Below are 20,000 nucleotides of genomic sequence, written 5' to 3' on the forward strand. Positions count from 1 at the left end.
CAGTCTACAAATTCTTATTTACAATGACGGCCTACCAAAAGGCAAAATCAAGCACTGTATTTGACCGTAGTCTGTTTCTGCTAGTGTGGACATTAGATCACAGCCCTGTTCTAGTACTGTTTCTGCTAGTGTGGACATTAGATCACAGCCCTGTTCTAGTTCTGTTTCTGCTAGTGTGGACATTAGATCACAGCCCTGTTCTAGTACTGTTTCTGCTAGTGTGGACATTAGATCACAGCCCTGTTCTAGTACTGTTTCTGCTAGTGTGGACATTAGATCACAGCCCTGTTCCTAGTTCTGTTTCTGCTAGTGTGGATATTAGATCACAGCCCTGTTCTAGTACTGTTTCTGCTAGTGTGGACATTAGATCACAGCCCTGTTCTAGTTCTGTTTCTGCTAGTGTGGACATTAGATCACAGCCCTGTTCTAGTACTGTTTCTGCTAGTGTGGACATTAGATCACAGCCCTGTTCTAGTACTGTTTCTGCTAGTGTGGACATTAGATCACAGCCCTGTTCTAGTACTGTTTCTGCTAGTGTGGACATTAGATCACAGCCCTGTTCTAGTACTGTTTCTGCTAGTGTGGACATTAGATCACAGCCCTGTTCTAGTACTGTTTCCGCTAGTGTGGACATTAGATCACAGCCCTGTTCTAGTACTGTTTCTGCTAGTGTGGACATTAGATCACAGCCCTGTTCTAGTACTGTTTCCGCTAGTGTGGACATTAGATCACAGCCCTGTTCCCTGTTCTGTTTCTGCTAGTGTGGACATTAGATCACAGCCCTGTTCTAGTACTGTTTCCGCTAGTGTGGACATTAGATCACAGCCCTGTTCCCTGTTCTGTTTCTGCTAGTGTGGACATTAGATCACAGCCCTGTTCTAGTACTGTTTCCGCTAGTGTGGACATTAGATCACAGCCCTGTTCCCTGTTCTGTTTCTGCTAGTGTGGACATTAGATCACAGCCCTGTTCTAGTACTGTTTCCGCTAGTGTGGACATTAGATCACAGCCCTGTTCTAGTACTGTTTCTGCTAGTGTGGACATTAGATCACAGCCCTGTTCCCTGTTCTGTTTCTGCTAGTGTGGACATTAGATCACAGCCCTGTTCTAGTACTGTTTCTGTTAGTGTGGACATTAGATCACAGCCCTGTTCCCTGTTCTGTTTCTGCTAGTGTGGACATTAGATCACAGCCCTGTTCTAGTACTGTTTCCGCTAGTGTGGACATTAGATCACAGCCCTGTTCTAGTACTGTTTCCGCTAGTGTGGACATTAGATCACAGCCCTGTTCTAGTACTGTTTCTGCTAGTGTGGACATTAGATCACAGCCCTGTTCTAGTACTGTTTCTGCTAGTGTGGACATTAGATCACAGCCCTGTTCTAGTACTGTTTCTGCTAGTGTGGACATTAGATCACAGCCCTGTTCTAGTACTGTACTCACCTAACGTCCTATATATTGTCTCTGACATGTATTTTACATATATTTGACATGTATCTGACATGTATTTGATATGTTTTTAAGCATACATTTTTTTGCATGTATTTGACCCAGGTCTGTTTCTCACCCGTCGTCCTCAGAGTATCTGTGTGCGAAGGAGATGATGTCAGAGGCCCGTCCACTGCCGTCACAGACCACCACCGGGACAGGGGGGTCCTCCCTCAGGCTCTCTAGGACTATGGAGATGACGTTGGGACCCCCCTCCAGGATCAGACAGACCAGAGGCACCCCCTGACCCAGACCTGGCAGAGGCAGACAAAACAACATGACCCCTGACCTGGCTGAGACATACACAACAATATGACCCCTGACCTGGCAGAGGCAGACAAAACAACATGACCCCTGACCTGACAGAGGCATACAAAACAACATGACCCCTGACCTGGCTGAGACAGACACAACAACATGACCCCTGACCTGGCTGAGACAGACAAAACAACATGACCCCTGACCTGACAGAGGCATACAGAACAACATGACCCCTGACCTGGCTGAGACAGACACAACAACATGACCCCTGACCTGGCTGAGACAGACACAACAACATGACCCCTGACCTGACAGAGGCATACAGAACAACATGACCCCTGACCTGGCTGAGACAGACACAACAACATGACCCCTGACCTGGCTGAGACAGACACAACAACATGACCCCTGACCTGACAGAGGCATACAGAACAACATGACCCCTGACCTGGCTGAGACAGACACAACAACATGACCCCTGACCTGGCTGAGACAGACACAACAACATGACCCCTGACCTGGCTGAGACAGACACAACAACATGACCCCTGACCTGGCTGAGACAGACACAACAACATGACCCCTGACCTGGCAGAGACAGATAAAACAACATGACCCCTGACCTGGCTGAGACAGACAAAACAACATGACCCCTGACCTGGCTGAGACAGACACAACAACATGACCCCTGACCTGGCAGAGGCAGATAAAACAACATGACCCCTGACCTGGCTGAGACAGACACAACAACATGACCCCTGACCTGACAGAGGCATACAGAACAACATGACCCCTAACCTGGCAGAGACAGACACAACAACATGACCCCTGACCCTAACCTGGCAGAGACAGACACAACAACATGACCCCTGACCCCTAACCTGGCAGAGACAGACACAACAACATGACCCCCTGACCCCTAACCTGGCAGAGACAGACACAACAACATGACCCCCTGACCCCTAACCTGGCAGAGACAGACACAACAACATGACCCCTGACCCCTAACCTGGCAGAGACAGACACAACAACATGACCCCTGACCCTAACCTGGCAGAGACAGACACAACAACATGACCCCCTGACCCCTAACCTGGCAGAGACAGACACAACAACATGACCCCTGACCCCTAACCTGGCAGAGACAGACACAACAACATGTTATAATGACAATAAAGACAAATAGCAGCAAGCAAAGTTCCCATTTCCACAGACTTTGTTTTTTTTAAGCTTTTTTCTAAATGGCAATAAACTTGAACCTTGAATCATTTTCATAATGCCTACTAATTAGTTCCTATTCATGTTGTTAGGCCTCAGACACAACAGTGCTGCCTGTATCTAACATGTGGTCCTCATACACAGCAGTGCTTCCTGTAGCTAGCATGTGGTCCTCATACACAGCAGTGCTTCCTGTAGCTAGCATGTGGTCCTCATACACAGCAGTGCTGTCTGTAACTAGCATGTGGTCCTCATACACAGCAGTGCTTCCTGTAGCTAGCATGTGGTCCTCATACACAGCGGTGCTGCCTGTAGTTAGCATGTGGTCCTCAGACACAGCAGTGCTGCCTGTAGCTAGCATGTGGTCCTCAGACACAGCAGTGCTGCCTGTATCTAACATGTGGTCCTCATACACAGCAGTGCTTCCTGTAGCTAGCATGTGGTCCTCATACACAGCAGTGCTTCCTGTAGCTAGCATGTGGTCCTCATACACAGCGGTGCTGCCTGTAGTTAGCATGTGGTCCTCAGACACAGCAGTGCTGCCTGTAGCTAGCATGTGGTCCTCAGACACAGCAGTGCTGCCTGTATCTAACATGTGGTCCTCATACACAGCAGTGCTTCCTGTAGTTAGCATGTGGTCCTCAGACACAGCAGTGCTGCCTGTAGCTAGCATGTGGTCCTGTAGCTAGCATGTAGTCCTCATACACAGCAGTGCTGCCTGTAGCCAGCATGTGGTCCTCAGACACAGCAGTGCTGCCTGTAGCTAGCATGTGGTCCTCATACACAGCAGTGCTGCCTGTAGCCAGCATGTGGTCCTCATACACAGCAGTGCTGCCTGTAGCCAGCATGTGGTCCTCATACACAGCAGTGCTGCCTGTAGCCAGCATGTGGTCCTCATAGGCCTCAGACACAGTATTACTGTCAGCGTAGTTGAAGTCAGAGGTGACAGCTGAGCATCCCTTTGCTGTCCCTGCCTTATCATGATCTCCAGGCATAGGATGACAAAGGGAAACCCACAGGTCACATAGAGCAGCTACTCATCAGGGTACCGCAGTGCAGGACCTCTCTGATCAACACACATAAAGAAGCCTGGACTATGACAACACGAGGGTATGTTGTATCTAAGACACTGACACTGTGAATAGTTCCAACATTAGCATTTCCAACATTAGCATTTCCAACATTAGCATTTCCAACATTAGCATTTCCAACATTAGCATTTCCAACATTAGCATTTCCAACATTAGCATTAACATTAGATGGTAAATATGAAGTTGTTCTGGTCTGAGACCCGAAGACTTGTGTTAGTTAGCTCCCTGAGCTAATGCCTTGGGCTTTAGCTCAGCGGGCTTACACTGCCTGGTGTCACACAGACAACCCCCCCCCCCCCCCCCCCCCCCCAATCTGTCAGACTTACGTGTGTTGATCTTCTGCAGGGAGATGTGTTTCTCCAGCTGTCGGCGAAGGCGGACCTCTGCGCCGTACTTTCCGCGGGTCCCGTTATCTGCTAGGATGAAGTGGGAGTGGCTGTTGTTGAGGACAGACAGCTTGGACATGGGGTTGGACATGGCCTGGTACGGACGTGTCACCTGGGTGGAAGACATATAATAACACATGTTAACATGGAGTTGATTTGAGGAGTTGAATTGAGGAGTTGAGTTGAATTGAGTTGAGGAGTTGAATTGAGTTGAGGAGTTGAATTGAGTTGAGGAGTTGAATTGAGGAGTTGAATTGAGTTGAGGAGTTGAATTGAGGAGTTGTGTTGTTGAGTTGAATTTAAATGGAGAATCACACACAAACAAGTTCACAAGTTGCAATTATCTGTGACTTACATCTCTTCCTATCAGATCCTCCTTGTTCTCCACGATGCCCCATGGAGCGATCCCGATGGCACATACTTTCCCCCTGGACTTTGAGGAGTGGTCCTTCAACGCATCTCCAACATGCCGGATCACCCCTAGGATACACATGGAGCCCGTTCAGCACTAATAAGGGACGTGGACTCCATTCAGACATTAGTGGAATGGATTTGGATTTGGACTCAGACTTGAACACTAGGGACTTGACTCGGACTCAGACTTGAACACTAGGGACTTGACTCGGACTCAGACTTGAACACTAGGGACTTGGTACTCGACTCGGACTCAGACTTGAACACTAGGGACTTGACTCGGACTCAGACTTGAACACTAGGGACTTGACTCGGACTCAGACTTGAACACTAGGGACTTGGTACTCGACTCGGACTCAGACTTGAACACTAGGGACTTGGTACTCGTCTTGGACTCAGACTTGAACACTAGGGACTTGACTCGGACTCAGACTTGAACACTAGGGACTTGGTACTCGACTCGGACTCAGACTTGAACACTAGGGACTTGGTACTTGACTCGGACTCAGACTTGAACACTAGGGACTTGGTACTCAACTTGGACTCAGACTTGAACTCTAGGGAATTGGTACTCAACTTGGACTCAGACTTGAACACCAGGGACTTGGTACTCAACTTGGACTCAGACTTGAACACTAGGGACTTGGTACTCGACTCGGACTCAGACTTGAACACCAGGGACTTGGTACTCGACTCGGACTCAAGATTTAGTGACTTGCCTACCTTACCGTTGTTTGCTAGATACCTCAGTGACCATGTCAGTGAATGTAACACATCGTTAGCAAACTACAGTACGTACCAGTGCTGACTCCACCAGTGAGTATCCAGGCTCCGGTGGTGACTGCAGCCTGGATCAGACCCTTTCCAAACACCTGTTTTAGTTTGGGCTGCAAGTCAAAGTTCTGCAGTCCCCCGTGGACGGAGATGAGCAGGGTAGGGAGCTCCAGCTGCCAGTCTTTCACCATCAGGTGGAGCATGTTGTCTGGCTTGGTATCGTACGCCACACGGATGTACTGAGGGGGAGAGATGGAGAGAGAGAGGAGGAGTAAATGAGATGTACTGTAGGGTAGAGATGGATGGAGAGTGAACAAGATGATGGAGGCATGGTTCATGTCTTCATGTCTTCATGTCTTCATGGTTCATGTCTTCATGTCTTCATGTCTTCATGGTTCATGTCTTCATGTCGTCATGGTTCATGTCTTCATGGTTCATGTCTTCATGTCGTCATGGTTAATGTCTTCATGGTTCATGTCTTCATGTCTTCATGTCTTCATGTGTTCATGTCTTCATGTCTTCATGCTTTCATGTCTTCATGCGTTCATGTCTTCATGGTTTATGTCTTCATGTCTTCATGCTTTCATGTCTTCTTGGATCATGTCTTCATGGTTCATGTCTTCATGGTTCATGTCTTCATGGTTCATGACTTCATGGTTTATGTCTTCATGGTTTATGTCTTCATGTCTTCATGCTTTCATGTCTTCATGGTTCATGTCTTCATGGTTCATGTCTTCTTGGTTCATGTCTTCATGATTCATGTCTTCATGATTCATGTCTTCATGGTTCATGTCTTCATGGTTCATGTCTTCTTGGATCATGTCTTCTTGGATCATGTCTTCTTGGATCGTGTCTTCATGGTTCATGTCTTCATGGTTCATGTCTTCTTGGATCATGTCTTCTTGGTTCATGTCTTCATGATTCATGTCTTCATGATTCATGTCTTCATGGTTCATGTCTTCATGGTTCATGTCTTCTTGGATCATGTCTTCATGATTCATGTCTTCATGGTTCATGTCTTCATGGTTCATGTCTTCTTGGATCATGTCTTCTTGGATCATGTCTTCTTGGATCATGTCTTCTTGGATCGTGTCTTCATGGTTCATGTCTTCTTGGATCGTGTCTTCATGGTTCATGTCTATTTCAACTATTGTTTATGTTGAGGAGAGAATGAAGGATTGAGGAGGAGAGGAAAAAGGGTCCTGAAGTGAATTATAAATGGAGGATGCTTCAAAGGAATGAAGGAAAGAAAGAAAGAAAATGGCGTCTCACCATGGCCTTGTTGACATGTCCTCCTCCCTGGAACTCCATGATGCCGTATGTGTCTGTGGGCGTGGCCTGTGTGTGTTTAAGCACGGACCAGCGTTCCATGGGCACCGCCACCTGCGCGATCTGACCTGCCTCTTCTGCCGCCCTGGTGGTCGCCCCCGGGATGATGGCCACATGCTGGTTCACTACCTGACCACAACTGCACCTGGAGGTAGAAAGGGAGGACATAAGGGGGGTTATAAATGCTTATTGCTGGTGTTATAATGCATTATAACCACTTCATAGTGCTTTCTACATGTTGGTTTATAAAGTGTTAATGGAAGCGTACCGTGATGGAATGTGAAACACAAACAGACAGATGGTGTAAATAGCTACGAAAGATGGCTAGTATTATCGCTTGTCAACGTAGCATAAAGCTACTTCACCATGTTACTAACAGCTGTTACGGTTCATGTTTTTGTGTGCTGACCAATTTCAGTTGCATCTCTGTTTGCTCTCTGAGCTATCTGAGGGGTTTTGTCACGGTTAAAGTCCCCACAATCACCACCATTTGAAAGGATTTGGGTCTTAATAAGGGATTTGGGCCACGTAACGGCAGGTTTTTTATACCATTTTTTTTACTGAGAGCGTTTCTGTACGAGTGGAGAATTCATTAAAGTCTACGTCCCAAATAGCATCGTATTCCCTTTGTAGTGCACTACTTTTGACCAGGACTGATACCAGTGCCCTAGTAATAGGATGCCATTTGGGGTGTACCCTAAGTTATACAGCACTCTAAAAACACAGAGGGGGTTTAAACTGGGTCAGTGTAAGCACTCTCTCTCTTTGCCTCTCTCTCTGCCTCTCTCTGTCTCTCTCTCTCTCTCTCTCTCTCTCTGTGTCTCTCTCTCTCTCTCTCTGCCTCTCTCTCTGCCTCTCTCTGTGTCTCTCTCTCTCTCTCTCTCTCTCTCTCTCTGTCTCTCTCTCTGCCTCTCTCTCTGCCTCTCTCTGTGTCTCTCTCTCTCTCTGCCTCTCTCTCTGCCTCTCTCTGTGTCTCTCTGTGTCTCTCTCTCTCTGCCTCTCTCTCTGGCTCTCTCTGTGTCTCTCTCTCTCTCTGCCTCTCTCTCTGCCTCTCTCTGTGTGTCTCTCTCTCTGCCTCAACAAATGATCTGGTGCTCAACATGGAAGCATATGAGAACAGTGAGGAGGAAGGAAAATTAATGGTACCTATTGGGTTCTGGGAGAACAGTGGCATGAATGGTACCTGTTGGGTTCTGGGAGAACAGTGGCATGAATGGTACCTGTTGGGTTCTGGGAGAACTGTAGTATGAATGGTACCTGTTGGGTTCTGGGAGAACTGTAGTATGAATGGTACCTGTTGGGTTCTGGGAGAACTGTAGTATGAATGGTACCTGTTTGGTTCTTTGCTGGGAAATATTTGGATGCACTCTCTTTTCTGAAACGTCTTCTCAATCCAAGCTTTGTGCGCCTGCAAGAGAGAGATTCATGGTTTAGACTTCAAAATCACTCAACTCTGATAAATACCACGTCGTAAAAAGAAAAGCGTAACTTTTAAATCCATCCGCATAATGAAATACTTTATTAAATTTACATTTACGTCATTTAGCAGACGCTCTTATCCAGAGCGACTTACAAATTGGAAAGTTCATACATATTCATCCTGGTCCCCCCGTGGGAATTGAACCCTGGTCCCCCCGTGGGAATTGAACCCACAACCCTGGCGTTGCAAGCGCCATGCTCTACCAACTGAGCCACACGGGACCGAATAGCTTGGATACATTAAACATAACAACAGGTTAGGTCTGAGATTTCATGTTCTGTTCATTTGCAGTTTATGGACCCAATCTGATGATAAGAACATCATGGCACTCCAGCAGAACAACACTTCTGCTAGTCAGGGTGCTTTTTCTGTGTTGTCAAAATTCAATCCAAGCCTGGTGATATAAACAAAAAGGTCCAAACATTGAAAGTGGACGTTCCATTTTATCACAACACACATTCTATTAGAGTGTTCTACTGATGCAACAATGGATCATACCTGGTGTCTCCCTGCCTTCACACTGTGGCTCTGTCACTGATGGCTAGTGGTACTACTATAGACCAGAGCCCTATTCCCTATATAGTGGTACTACTATAGACCAGAGCCCTATTCCCTATATAGTGGTACTACTATAGACCAGAGCCCTATTCCCTATATAGTGGTACTACTATAGACCAGAGCCCTATTCCCTATATAGTGCACTACTTTTTACAGGAGCCCTATTCCCTATATAGTGCACTACTTTTTACAGGAGCCCTATTCCCTATATAGTGCACTACTTTTTACAGGAGTCCTATTCCCTACATAGTGCACTACTTTTTACAGGAGCCCTATTCCCTATATAGTGCACTACTTTCTACAGGAGCCCTATGGGTCCAGCTAATTACTGGTACAATGCTGCTTTCCATTCAGGCACAAAAACTCTCATTTCTTGATGGAACAAATCCTCTTAACTACAACGCTGAACACCTAATCCTGCCTAAACGCTCCAGCAAAGACCAGGGCTGTGTGTGTGTGTGTGTGTGTGTGTGTGTGTGTGTGTGTGTGTGTGTGTGTGTGTGTGTGTGTGTGTGTGTGTGTGTGTGTGTGTGTGTGTGTGTGTGTGTGTGTGTGTGTGTGTGTGTGTGTGTGTGTGTGTGTGTGTGTGTGTGTGTGTGTGTGTGCTTGTGCATGTATGCATTCATGCGTGTGTATGTGACGCCAAATAGACCTCATGACTTTGTGTTGTGATTATGCCATAGTGATTAACAGGTCACTCTACAGCAGAAGCCACGGGCAGGGGTCCTGTCTGTCGCCGAGCACTTTGGGAAATACATTCACTCTGGATAATGGTGGATTAACCCCAAGTCCCAACAAATAGTGACTGGGCATATCTTGGATTCATGTCTATACTGCATATAACAAATAGTTAGTATTTATATCTTCTAAAACAGTAACTAACCTCAACTCACTCAAGCTTTAAAATTATATATATTTCAGAGATTTTGATGTAAAAGTTTGTTCATTGCAAATGGTTAAAATAGTAAAACAATTAGTAAACATAAGTCTCTTAGCTGCAGATAATATCAAACTCATCTAGTCAACTACTCAATGGAGCCGGACAACATATTACCACTCATTATTATCATCCTGGTAAACAGTCTAATTAGTAAACAACATATTACCACTCATTATTATCATCCTGGTAAACAGTCTAATTAGTAAACAACATATTACCACTCATTATTATCATCCTGGTAAACAGTCTAATTAGTAAACAACATATTACCACTCATTATTATCATCCTGGTAAACAGTCTAATTAATAAACAACATATTACCACTCATTATTATCATCCTGGTAAACAGTCTAATTAGTAAACAACATATTACCACTCATTATTATCATCCTGGTAAACAGTCTAATTAATAAACAACATATTACCACTCATTATTATCATCCTGGTAAACAGTCTAATTAGTAAACAACATATTACCACTCATTATTATCATCCTGGTAAACAGTCTAATTAGTAAACAACATATTACCACTCATTATTATCATCCTGGTAAACAGTCTAATTAGTAAACAACATATTACCACTCATTATTATCATCCTGGTAAACAGTCTAATTAGTAAACAACATATTACCACTCATTATTATCATCCTGGTAAACAGTCTAATTAATAAACAACATATTACTACTAATTATTATCATCCTGGTAAACAGTCTAATTCATAAACAACATATTACCACTCAAAGCGGAATCAATTTGAACTTGTTTAAAATCTAGTTTCAACAAGTTCCTGGAAAAGAAAGGTGAAAAAGGACAAAGAAGACAGTAAATTCTGTAACTAACCAGATATTTTGGCAAGTCAGTTAAGAACAAATTCTTATTTACAATGACGGCCTACACCGGCCAATCCCGGACGACGATGGGACTCCCAACCACGGCCGGTTGTGAAACAGCCTGGATTCGAACCAGGGTGTCTGTAGTGACGCCTCTAGCACTGAGACACAGTGTCTTTAGACCGTTGCGCCACTCGGGAGCACAGAGAGGAAGTTGGCCAAAAACTCTCCCATGCTAACTCCTAACTCCTAACTCCTAACTCCTAACTCCTAACTCCTAACTCCTAACGCCTAACTCCTAACGCCTAACTCCTAACTCCTAACTCCTAACGCCCTACACACTGTAGACTACACTACAGATTAGTTAGACAGACCACAGATTGACTACATTTTTAGATTGACCAAAGTTTTGAAACTAATTTACTTTATAACAATTCAATTATGAACTTTTAAATCAGGGTGCCTCCAAAATAAGCATTTTGTTCAGAGATCCATTCCTCATGTGGAGTTTCTTTGGAGGCTAAGTAACATAAAGGTTATTTGTTCGTCGATGGAACTGTCTCTAAATTGCTTTAAAATATATATATATATATATATAATTTCATCAGATTTCTATTCCATTTCCTCTATATGTTGTCTCCCAACCTACGTTGGTGGAACATATCTCAACTCCACTTTATTGCACCTCAAATGAATCCCCTGCCTATAAGAAATGAACAAAGTTGACCATAAAACGTTTCCACACCAAAGAAGATACAGAGTTTCCTCGATACATCAGATAAATCAAGAACCACTTACCGTCAGTGGAAGAGCAACCAGGTGAAACTTCAAGAGGAGCACAAGAGTAACTCAACACTATAACACCCAACTACTAGTAAAGAAGAACTCAAGAACTTTCTAAGAACTCAAGAACTCAAGAACTTTCTAAGAACTCAAGAACTCAAGAACTTTCTAAGAACTCAAGAACTCAAGAACTCTCAATAACTCTAAGAACTCTCAATAAATCTAAGAACTCTCAAGAAACTTCACACCAGCTCCAGCTCCAGCTCTCTAGCTGCTCTCACCCGGGTCCTCCTAGCCCACTGAAGCCCAGCAGATATGAAACGACATGACTTTATGAAGCGGGGCTCATATGATGAGCATGTGAGCCGGCTCTTTGTTCAAGCCTTGGTCTCATGACTTCAGTTCAAGGTAATCCTTTTGAGAGTCTCATGACCCATATCAGTCCCTGCTCCCCTCCTTCCACACAGGGCATTTTCATCCTGGGCTGGAACGAGAACCAGAAAGAACCAACCACCCCCCCCCCCCCCCTCTCCTCTCTCTCTCCTCACTAATCTCTCTAACTCAAACTCTGCTAGAGAACGTTCCTCTCTCTAACTCTCTCTCCTGGTTGTTGAAAAAGAAAGAGAAAGAAAGAAAGAGGAAGATATAATAACCAGGAAATAAAAACATATTTTAAAAAAAGTAGTGGAACAAAAGGAATGTTTTATGGTAGAATATGTGTCAACCCCATGCTGCTCTGATTGAACTCTATTTGCATAATTGAGAGAATTGGGCACAGGATGGATGTTGTTGAAAGGGGTTTTTGTTGAAGAATGACAGAGCACTATTTGCCCATTGATGATTGTAACATGTAATGGAACGTATCTGTTATGCAGATGAATGAGGACCCAAAAGCGACTTAACAAAAACAGAGTCTTTATTCCAAACTTAAACAAAACGGTACTCCTGGATATATCTTAGATGACACCTGCTCACACGCAGCATCTGATGAAGGCAAAAACACGACAGGGCGGAACCAGGACACGGAACAGCAAACATCAAACAAAGATCCGACAAGGACAGAAGCGGAAAACAGAGGGAGAAATAGGAACTCTAATCAGAGGGCAAAATAGGGGACAGGTGTGAAAGATTAAATGAGGTAGTTAGGAGAATGAGGAACAGCTGGGAGCAGGAACGGAACGATAGAGAGAGAGCGAGAGAGGAAGAGAGGGAGGGGAAGAGAGAGGGAAAGAACCTACTAAGACCAGCAGAGGGAGACAAATGGAAGGGAAGCACAGGGACAAGACATGATAATCAAAAGACAAAACATGACAGTACCCCCCCACTCACCGAGCGCCTCCTGGCGCACTCGAGGAGGAACCCTGGCGGCAACGGAGGAAATCATTAATCAACGAACGGTCCAGCACGTCCCGAGATGGAACCCAACTCCTCTCCTCAGGACCGTAACCCTCCCAATCCACTAAGTACTGGTGACCACGTCCCCGAGAACGCATGTCCATGATCTTCCGTACCTTGTAAATAGGTGCGCCCTCGACAAGGACGGGAGGGGGGGAGGGAAGACGAACGGGAGCGCGAAGAAAAGGCTTGACACAAGAGACATGGAAGACAGGGTGGACGCGACGAAGATGTCGCGGAAGAAGCAGTCGCACAGCGACAGGATTGACGACCTGAGAGACACGGAACGGACCAATGAACCGCGGAGTCAACTTGCGAGAAGCTGTCGTAAGGGGAAGGTTACGAGTGGAAAGCCACACTCTCTGACCGCGACAATACCTAGGACTCTTAATCCTACGTTTATTGGCGGCTCTCACAGTCTGCGCCCTGTAACGGCAAAGTGCAGACCTGACCCTCCTCCAAGTGCGCTCACAACGTTGGACAAAAGCCTGAGCGGAGGGAACGCTGGACTCGGCGAGCTGGGACGAGAACAGAGGAGGCTGGTAACCAAGACTACTCTGAAACGGAGATAGCCCTGTAGCAGACGAAGGAAGCGAGTTGTGAGCGTACTCAGCCCAGGGGAGCTGTTCTGCCCAAGACGCAGGGTTTCGAAACGAAAGGCTGCGTAAAATGCGACCAATCGACTGATTGGCCCTTTCTGCTTGACCGTTAGACTGGGGATGAAACCCGGAAGAGAGACTGACGGAAGCACCGATCAAACGACAGAACTCCCTCCAAAACTGTGACGTGAATTGCGGACCTCTGTCTGAAACGGCGTCTAACGGGAGGCCATGAATTCTGAACACATTCTCAATGATGATTTGTGCCGTCTCCTTAGCGGAAGGAAGCTTAGCGAGGGGAATGAAATGTGCCGCCTTAGAGAACCTATCGATAACCGTAAGAATCACAGTCTTCCCCGCAGACGAAGGCAGACCGGTAATAAAGTCTAAGGCGATGTGAGACCATGGTCGAGAAGGAATGGGAAGCGGTCTGAGACGACCGGCAGGAGGAGAGTTACCTGACTTAGTCTGCGCGCAGTCCGAACAAGCAGCCACGAAACGGCGCGTGTCCCGCTCCTGAGTAGGCCACCAAAACCGCTGGCGAATAGAAGCAAGCGTACCCCGAACACCGGGGTGGCCAGCTAACTTGGCAGAATGAGCCCACTGAAGAACAGCCAGACGAGTAGGGACAGGAACAAACAGAAGGTTACTAGGACAAGCGCGCGGCGACGCAGTGTGAGTGAGCGCTTGCTTTACCTGTCTCTCAATTCCCCAGACAGTCAACCCGACAACACGCCCTTCAGGGAGAATCCCCTCGGGGTCGGTAGAAACCACAGAAGAACTAAAGAGACGGGATAAGGCATCAGGCTTGGTGTTCTTATTCCCCGGGCGATAGGAAATCACGAACTCGAAACGAGCGAAAAACAACGCCCAACGAGCTTGACGTGCATTAAGTCGTTTGGCAGAACGGATGTACTCAAGGTTCTTATGGTCAGTCCAAACGACAAAAGGAACGGTCGCCCCCTCCAACCACTGTCGCCATTCGCCTATGGCTAAGCGGATAGCGAGCAGTTCGCGGTTACCCACATCATAGTTGCGTTCCGATGGCGACAGGCGATGAGAAAAGTAAGCGCAAGGATGAACCTTATCGTCAGACTGGAAGCGCTGGGACAGAATGGCTCCCACGCCCACCTCTGAAGCGTCAACCTCGACAATAAATTGTTTAGTGACGTCAGGAGTAACAAGGATAGGAGCGGATGTAAAACGCTTCTTGAGGAGATCAAAAGCTCCCTGGGCGGAACCGGACCACTTAAAGCAAGTCTTGACAGAAGTCAGAGCTGTGAGAGGGGCAGCCACTTGACCGAAATTACGAATGAAACGCCGATAGAAATTAGCGAAACCGAGAAAGCGCTGCAACTCGACACGTGACTTAGGGACGGGCCAATCGCTGACAGCCTGGACCTTAGCGGGATCCATCTGAATGCCTTCAGCGGAAATAACAGAACCAAGAAAAGTGACAGAGGAGACATGAAAGGCGCACTTCTCAGCCTTCACGTAGAGACAATTCTCTAAAAGGCGCTGGAGTACACGTCGAACGTGCTGAACATGAATCTCGAGTGACGGTGAAAAAATCAGGATATCGTCAAGGTAAACGAAAACAAAGATGTTCAGCATGTCTCTCAGTACATCATTGACTAATGCCTGAAAGACCGCTGGAGCATTAGAGAGACCGAACGGCAGAACCCGGTATTCAAAATGCCCTAACGGAGTGTTAAACGCCGTTTTCCACTCGTCCCCCTCTCTGATGCGTACGAGATGGTAAGCGTTACGAAGGTCCAACTTAGTAAAGAACCTGGCTCCCTGCAGCATCTCGAAGGCTGACGACATAAGGGGAAGCGGATAACGATTCTTAACCGTTATGTCATTCAGCCCTCGATAATCCACACAGGGGCGCAGAGTACCGTCCTTCTTCTTAACAAAGAAAAACCCCGCTCCGGCGGGAGAGGAAGAAGGCACCACGGTACCGGCGTTGAGAGAAACAGACAGATAATCCTCGAGAGCCTTACGTTCGGGAGCCGACAGAGAGTAAAGTCTACCCCGAGGGGGAGTGGTCCCCGGAAGGAGATCAATACAACAATCATACGACCGGTGAGGAGGAAGGGAGCTGGCTCTGGACCGACTGAAGACCGTGCGCAGATCATGATATTCCTCCGGCACTCCTGTCAAGTCACCAGGTTCCTCCTGAGTAGAGGGGACAGAAGACACAGGAGGGATAGCAGACATTAAACACTTCACATGACAAGAAACGTTCCAGGATAGGATAGAATTACTAGACCAATTAATAGAAGGATTATGACATACTAGCCAGGGATGACCCAAAACAACAGGTGTAAAAGGTGAACGAAAAATCAAAAAGGAAATGGTCTCACTGTGGTTACCAGATACTGTGAGGGTTAAAGGTAGTGTCTCACATCTGATACTGGGGAGAAGACTACCATCTAAGGCGAACATGGGCGTGGGCTTCCCTAACTGTCTGAGAGGAATGTCATGTTTCCGAGCCCATGCTTCGTCCATAAAACAACCCTCAGCCCCAGAGTCTATCAAGGCACTGCAGGAAGCAGCCGAACCGGTCCAGCGTAGATGGACCGACAAGGTAGTACAGGATCTTGATGGAGAGACCTGAGTAGTAGCGCTCACCAGTAGCCCTCCGCTTACTGATGAGCTCTGGCCTTTTACTGGACATGACATGACAAAATGTCCAGCAGAACCGCAATAGAGACAAAGGCGGTTGGTGATTCTCCGTTCCCTCTCCTTAGTCGAGATGCGAATACCTCCCAGCTGCATGGGCTCAGTCTCTGAGCTGATGGGAGAAGATGGTTGAGATGCGGAGAGGGGAAACACCGTTAACGCGAGCTCTCTTCCACGAGCTCGGTGACGAAGATCTACCCGTCGTTCTATGCGGATGGCGAGTGCAATCAAAGAGTCCACGCTGGAAGGAACCTCCCGGGAGAGAATCTCATCCTTAACCTCAGCGTGAAGTCCCTCCAGAAAACGAGCGAGCAACGCCGGCTCGTTCCAGTCACTGGATGCAGCAAGAGTGCGAAACTCTATAGAGTAATCCGTTATGGATCGATCACCTTGACATAGGGAAGCCAGGACCCTGGAAGCCTCCTTCCCAAAAACTGAACGATCAAAAACCCGTATCATCTCCTCTTTAAAGCTCTGATAATCGTTAGTACACTCAGCCCTTGCCTCCCAGATAGCTGTGCCCCACTCCCGAGCCCGACCAGTAAGGAGTGATATGACGTAGGCGATCCGAGCTCTCTCTCGTGAGTATGTGTTGGGCTGGAGAGAAAACACAATATCACACTGGGTCAGAAAGGAGCGGCACTCAGTGGGTTGCCCAGAGTAACATGGTGGGTTATTAACCCTAGGTTCCGAAGACTCGGAAGACCAGGAAGTAACAGGTGGCACGAGACGAAGACTCTGAAACTGTCCTGAGAGGTTGGAAACCTGAGCGGCCAGGGTCTCAACGGCATGACGAGCAGCAGACAATTCCTGCTCGTGTCTGCCGAGCATTGCTCCCTGGATCTCGATGGCAGTGTTGCGAGAATCCGTAGTCGCTGGGTCCATACTGGTCGGATCTTTCTGTTATGCAGATGAATGAGGACCCAAAAGCGACTTAACAAAAACAGAGTCTTTATTCCAAACTTAAACAAAACGGTACTCCTGGATATATCTTAGATGACACCTGCTCACACGCAGCATCTGATGAAGGCAAAAACACGACAGGGCGGAACCAGGACACGGAACAGCAAACATCAAACAAAGATCCGACAAGGACAGAAGCGGAAAACAGAGGGAGAAATAGGAACTCTAATCAGAGGGCAAAATAGGGGACAGGTGTGAAAGATTAAATGAGGTAGTTAGGAGAATGAGGAACAGCTGGGAGCAGGAACGGAACGATAGAGAGAGAGCGAGAGAGGAAGAGAGGGAGGGGAAGAGAGAGGGAAAGAACCTACTAAGACCAGCAGAGGGAGACAAATGGAAGGGAAGCACAGGGACAAGACATGATAATCAAAAGACAAAACATGACAGTATCTTTTATTTTTTAGCAGCTTCGTTACAGTTGAACTTTCGAAGGTCCTTCTTTGATATGGTCCAACCAAAGGATGTCTGGCTAAGCCTGTTGTCATGGTGAAACAGAGAGACAAACGAATCAGAGAGGAAACCACTTTCGTTCTGAGGACATTCATTCTAATTTCTAACCTGGCTTGTCTTTCCCTGTGAACCTTCCAATTATAAAAAATCTAAAGGGGACATGGACTTCTACTGAAGAGAAAATGTTGGTTCTAACTCACTTAAACTTTTGGCTACCAAGCATGAATTTAACAAGGAACGGTGTGCATGTTTTGACTTTGTGACAGAAACAAGGTTGAAAATATCTTCTTTTAAAAAAAGACTGATCAAACGTGGTAAAAAAACAACAACGGTGTCTTTCATACCACCCAGTGCACCCAGGGTAACCTGACGAGGGTTGTGTTTTGAAAACACGTGCATCTCGCCCTGCTGCACGGCCCCCTGGGTAAAATTAACGACCTATCCCACACTCTTAGAAAACAGAAGGTGCTATCTAGAACCTAAAAGGGGTCTTTAGCTGTCCCCATAGGAGAACCCTTTTAAGAACCCTTTTGGGTTCCAGGTAGAATCCTTTTTGGTTCCTGGTAGAACCCTTTTTGGTTCCAGGTAGAACCCTTTTTGGTTCCAGGTAGAACCCTTTCCACAGAGAGTTCTACCTGGAACCAAAAAGGGTTCTTAAAAGGGTTCTCCTACGGGGACAGCTGAAGAACCCCTTACCCAACCCCTATTTTCCCCCCCTAAGAGTTTCAGGCTCACCTAAACCCTTCCCCCACACCATTTAACATGGACGTCCCGTGAGAAATGTACAACTGTGTCACTAGGAACGTCTGTGAGCAGTGAACAACAAGCCTGGGAGAATAAGGACGTAGTGCGCCACATGAGGAGTAGGGAGTCATTTGGGATGCACCCCGGGATACTTTAGAATCAGATTAGGATAAGTAAATGAACATGACTAGCATCGAGACCCCACATAACAATAAACCCTATGTGTTTTGGTGGGACAAACAGATATTGTATTAGGTATTATAGTGGCATGACTATTTGAAAACAAAAGACAATTGTTATAGGTTGTGATTAACCTAAATATGCTTAGAGATCACATTATTAAGAGCTTTGGTTAATACTATTTGTTTCCTGTTAATAATGAACAGTTTCATTCAATTTCTACATCACATTACGTTCTCAAAGCAATCATTGTGAAGTGATGATGACATGTGAGTGACCAGACACCAGGCACGCACGCACACACACACGCAGAGACGCACACACACACGCACGCAGAGACACACACACACGCACGCAGAGACACACACACACGCACCACACACGCACCACACACGCACCACACACACACACACACACACACACACACACACACACACACACACACACACACACACACACACACACACACACACACACACACACACACACACGGCAGTCTGAACGTCACAATACATTAGTGGTAATGAGGATCAGATCAAAGACCAGTAAAAGCAGACGTTGGTGATGAAAATAGCAAGCGGCATGCTGAGCTGAGGTATGTCGAAGTGGGCACGAAGTAACAGCCTATTCCCTTTCTAGGGAACTGATTTGGACCAAGGCCCTTTGGGAAGTCGGGGTTTCTAGGGAACTGATTTGGACCAAGGCCCTTTGGGAAGTCGAGGTTTCTAGGGAACTGATTTGGACCAAGGCCCTTTGGGAAGTCGAGGTTTCTAGGGAACTGATTTGGACCAAGGCCCTTTGGGAAGTCGGGGTTTCTAGGGAACTGTTGGACCAAGGCCCTTTGGGAAGTCGGGGTTTCTAGGGAACTGATTTGGACCAAGGCCCTTTGGGAAGTCGAGGTTTCTAGGGAACTGATTTGGACCAAGGCCCTTTGGGAAGTCGGGGTTTCTAGGGAACTGATTTGGACCAAGGCCCTTTGGGAAGTCGAGGTTTCTAGGGAACTGATTTGGACCAAGGCCCTTTGGGAAGTCGGGGTTTCTAGGGAACTGATTTGGACCAAGGCCCTTTGGGAAGTCGGGGTTTCTAGGGAACTGATTTGGACCAAGGCCCTTTGGGAAGTCGAGGTTTCTAGGGAACTGATTTGGACCAAGGCCCTTTGCTGCTTATTTCTTAATCGCTAGGCAACCTGTCACCCCAACTGTATTATATTGGAATTCATTCAATATAGTGTTGTATATCTGGAGCCCCAAACACATTTACCATGTAACTAGCTGATAGTATCTGCACACATTGTCCACAGTCAGTGGATGCTTCCCAAATTAATTCATTTATATATTTATTATTGTTATTATTTTTTTTAACTTCAGTTTAATTTAGTAAATACTTTAACACTTCTTCTTAAAACTGCATTGTTGGTTAAGGGCTTGTAAA

At 46.5% G+C, this 20,000-nt stretch overlaps 1 protein-coding gene across 1 annotated transcript in view; it reads right to left on the bottom strand.

The window, feature by feature from the left end:
- The window catches only part of LOC120043628 (transient receptor potential cation channel subfamily M member 1-like), a 32,299-nt gene that overhangs the window by 508 nt on the left and 11,791 nt on the right, over positions 1 to 20,000 (bottom strand). Inside the window, exons 4-9 of the mRNA XM_038988182.1 lie at positions 8,287 to 8,363; positions 6,899 to 7,100; positions 5,652 to 5,865; positions 4,794 to 4,918; positions 4,379 to 4,550; positions 1,562 to 1,736 (exon numbers count right to left, since the gene is read on the bottom strand). Coding sequence (XP_038844110.1) covers positions 1,562 to 1,736; positions 4,379 to 4,550; positions 4,794 to 4,918; positions 5,652 to 5,865; positions 6,899 to 7,100; positions 8,287 to 8,363 — 965 coding nt within the window. The remainder of the gene's footprint in view (positions 1 to 1,561; positions 1,737 to 4,378; positions 4,551 to 4,793; positions 4,919 to 5,651; positions 5,866 to 6,898; positions 7,101 to 8,286; positions 8,364 to 20,000) is intronic.

Source organism: Salvelinus namaycush, unplaced genomic scaffold, assembly GCF_016432855.1.
Source record: "Salvelinus namaycush isolate Seneca unplaced genomic scaffold, SaNama_1.0 Scaffold98, whole genome shotgun sequence".
Taxonomy (NCBI): Eukaryota; Metazoa; Chordata; class Actinopteri; order Salmoniformes; family Salmonidae; genus Salvelinus; species Salvelinus namaycush.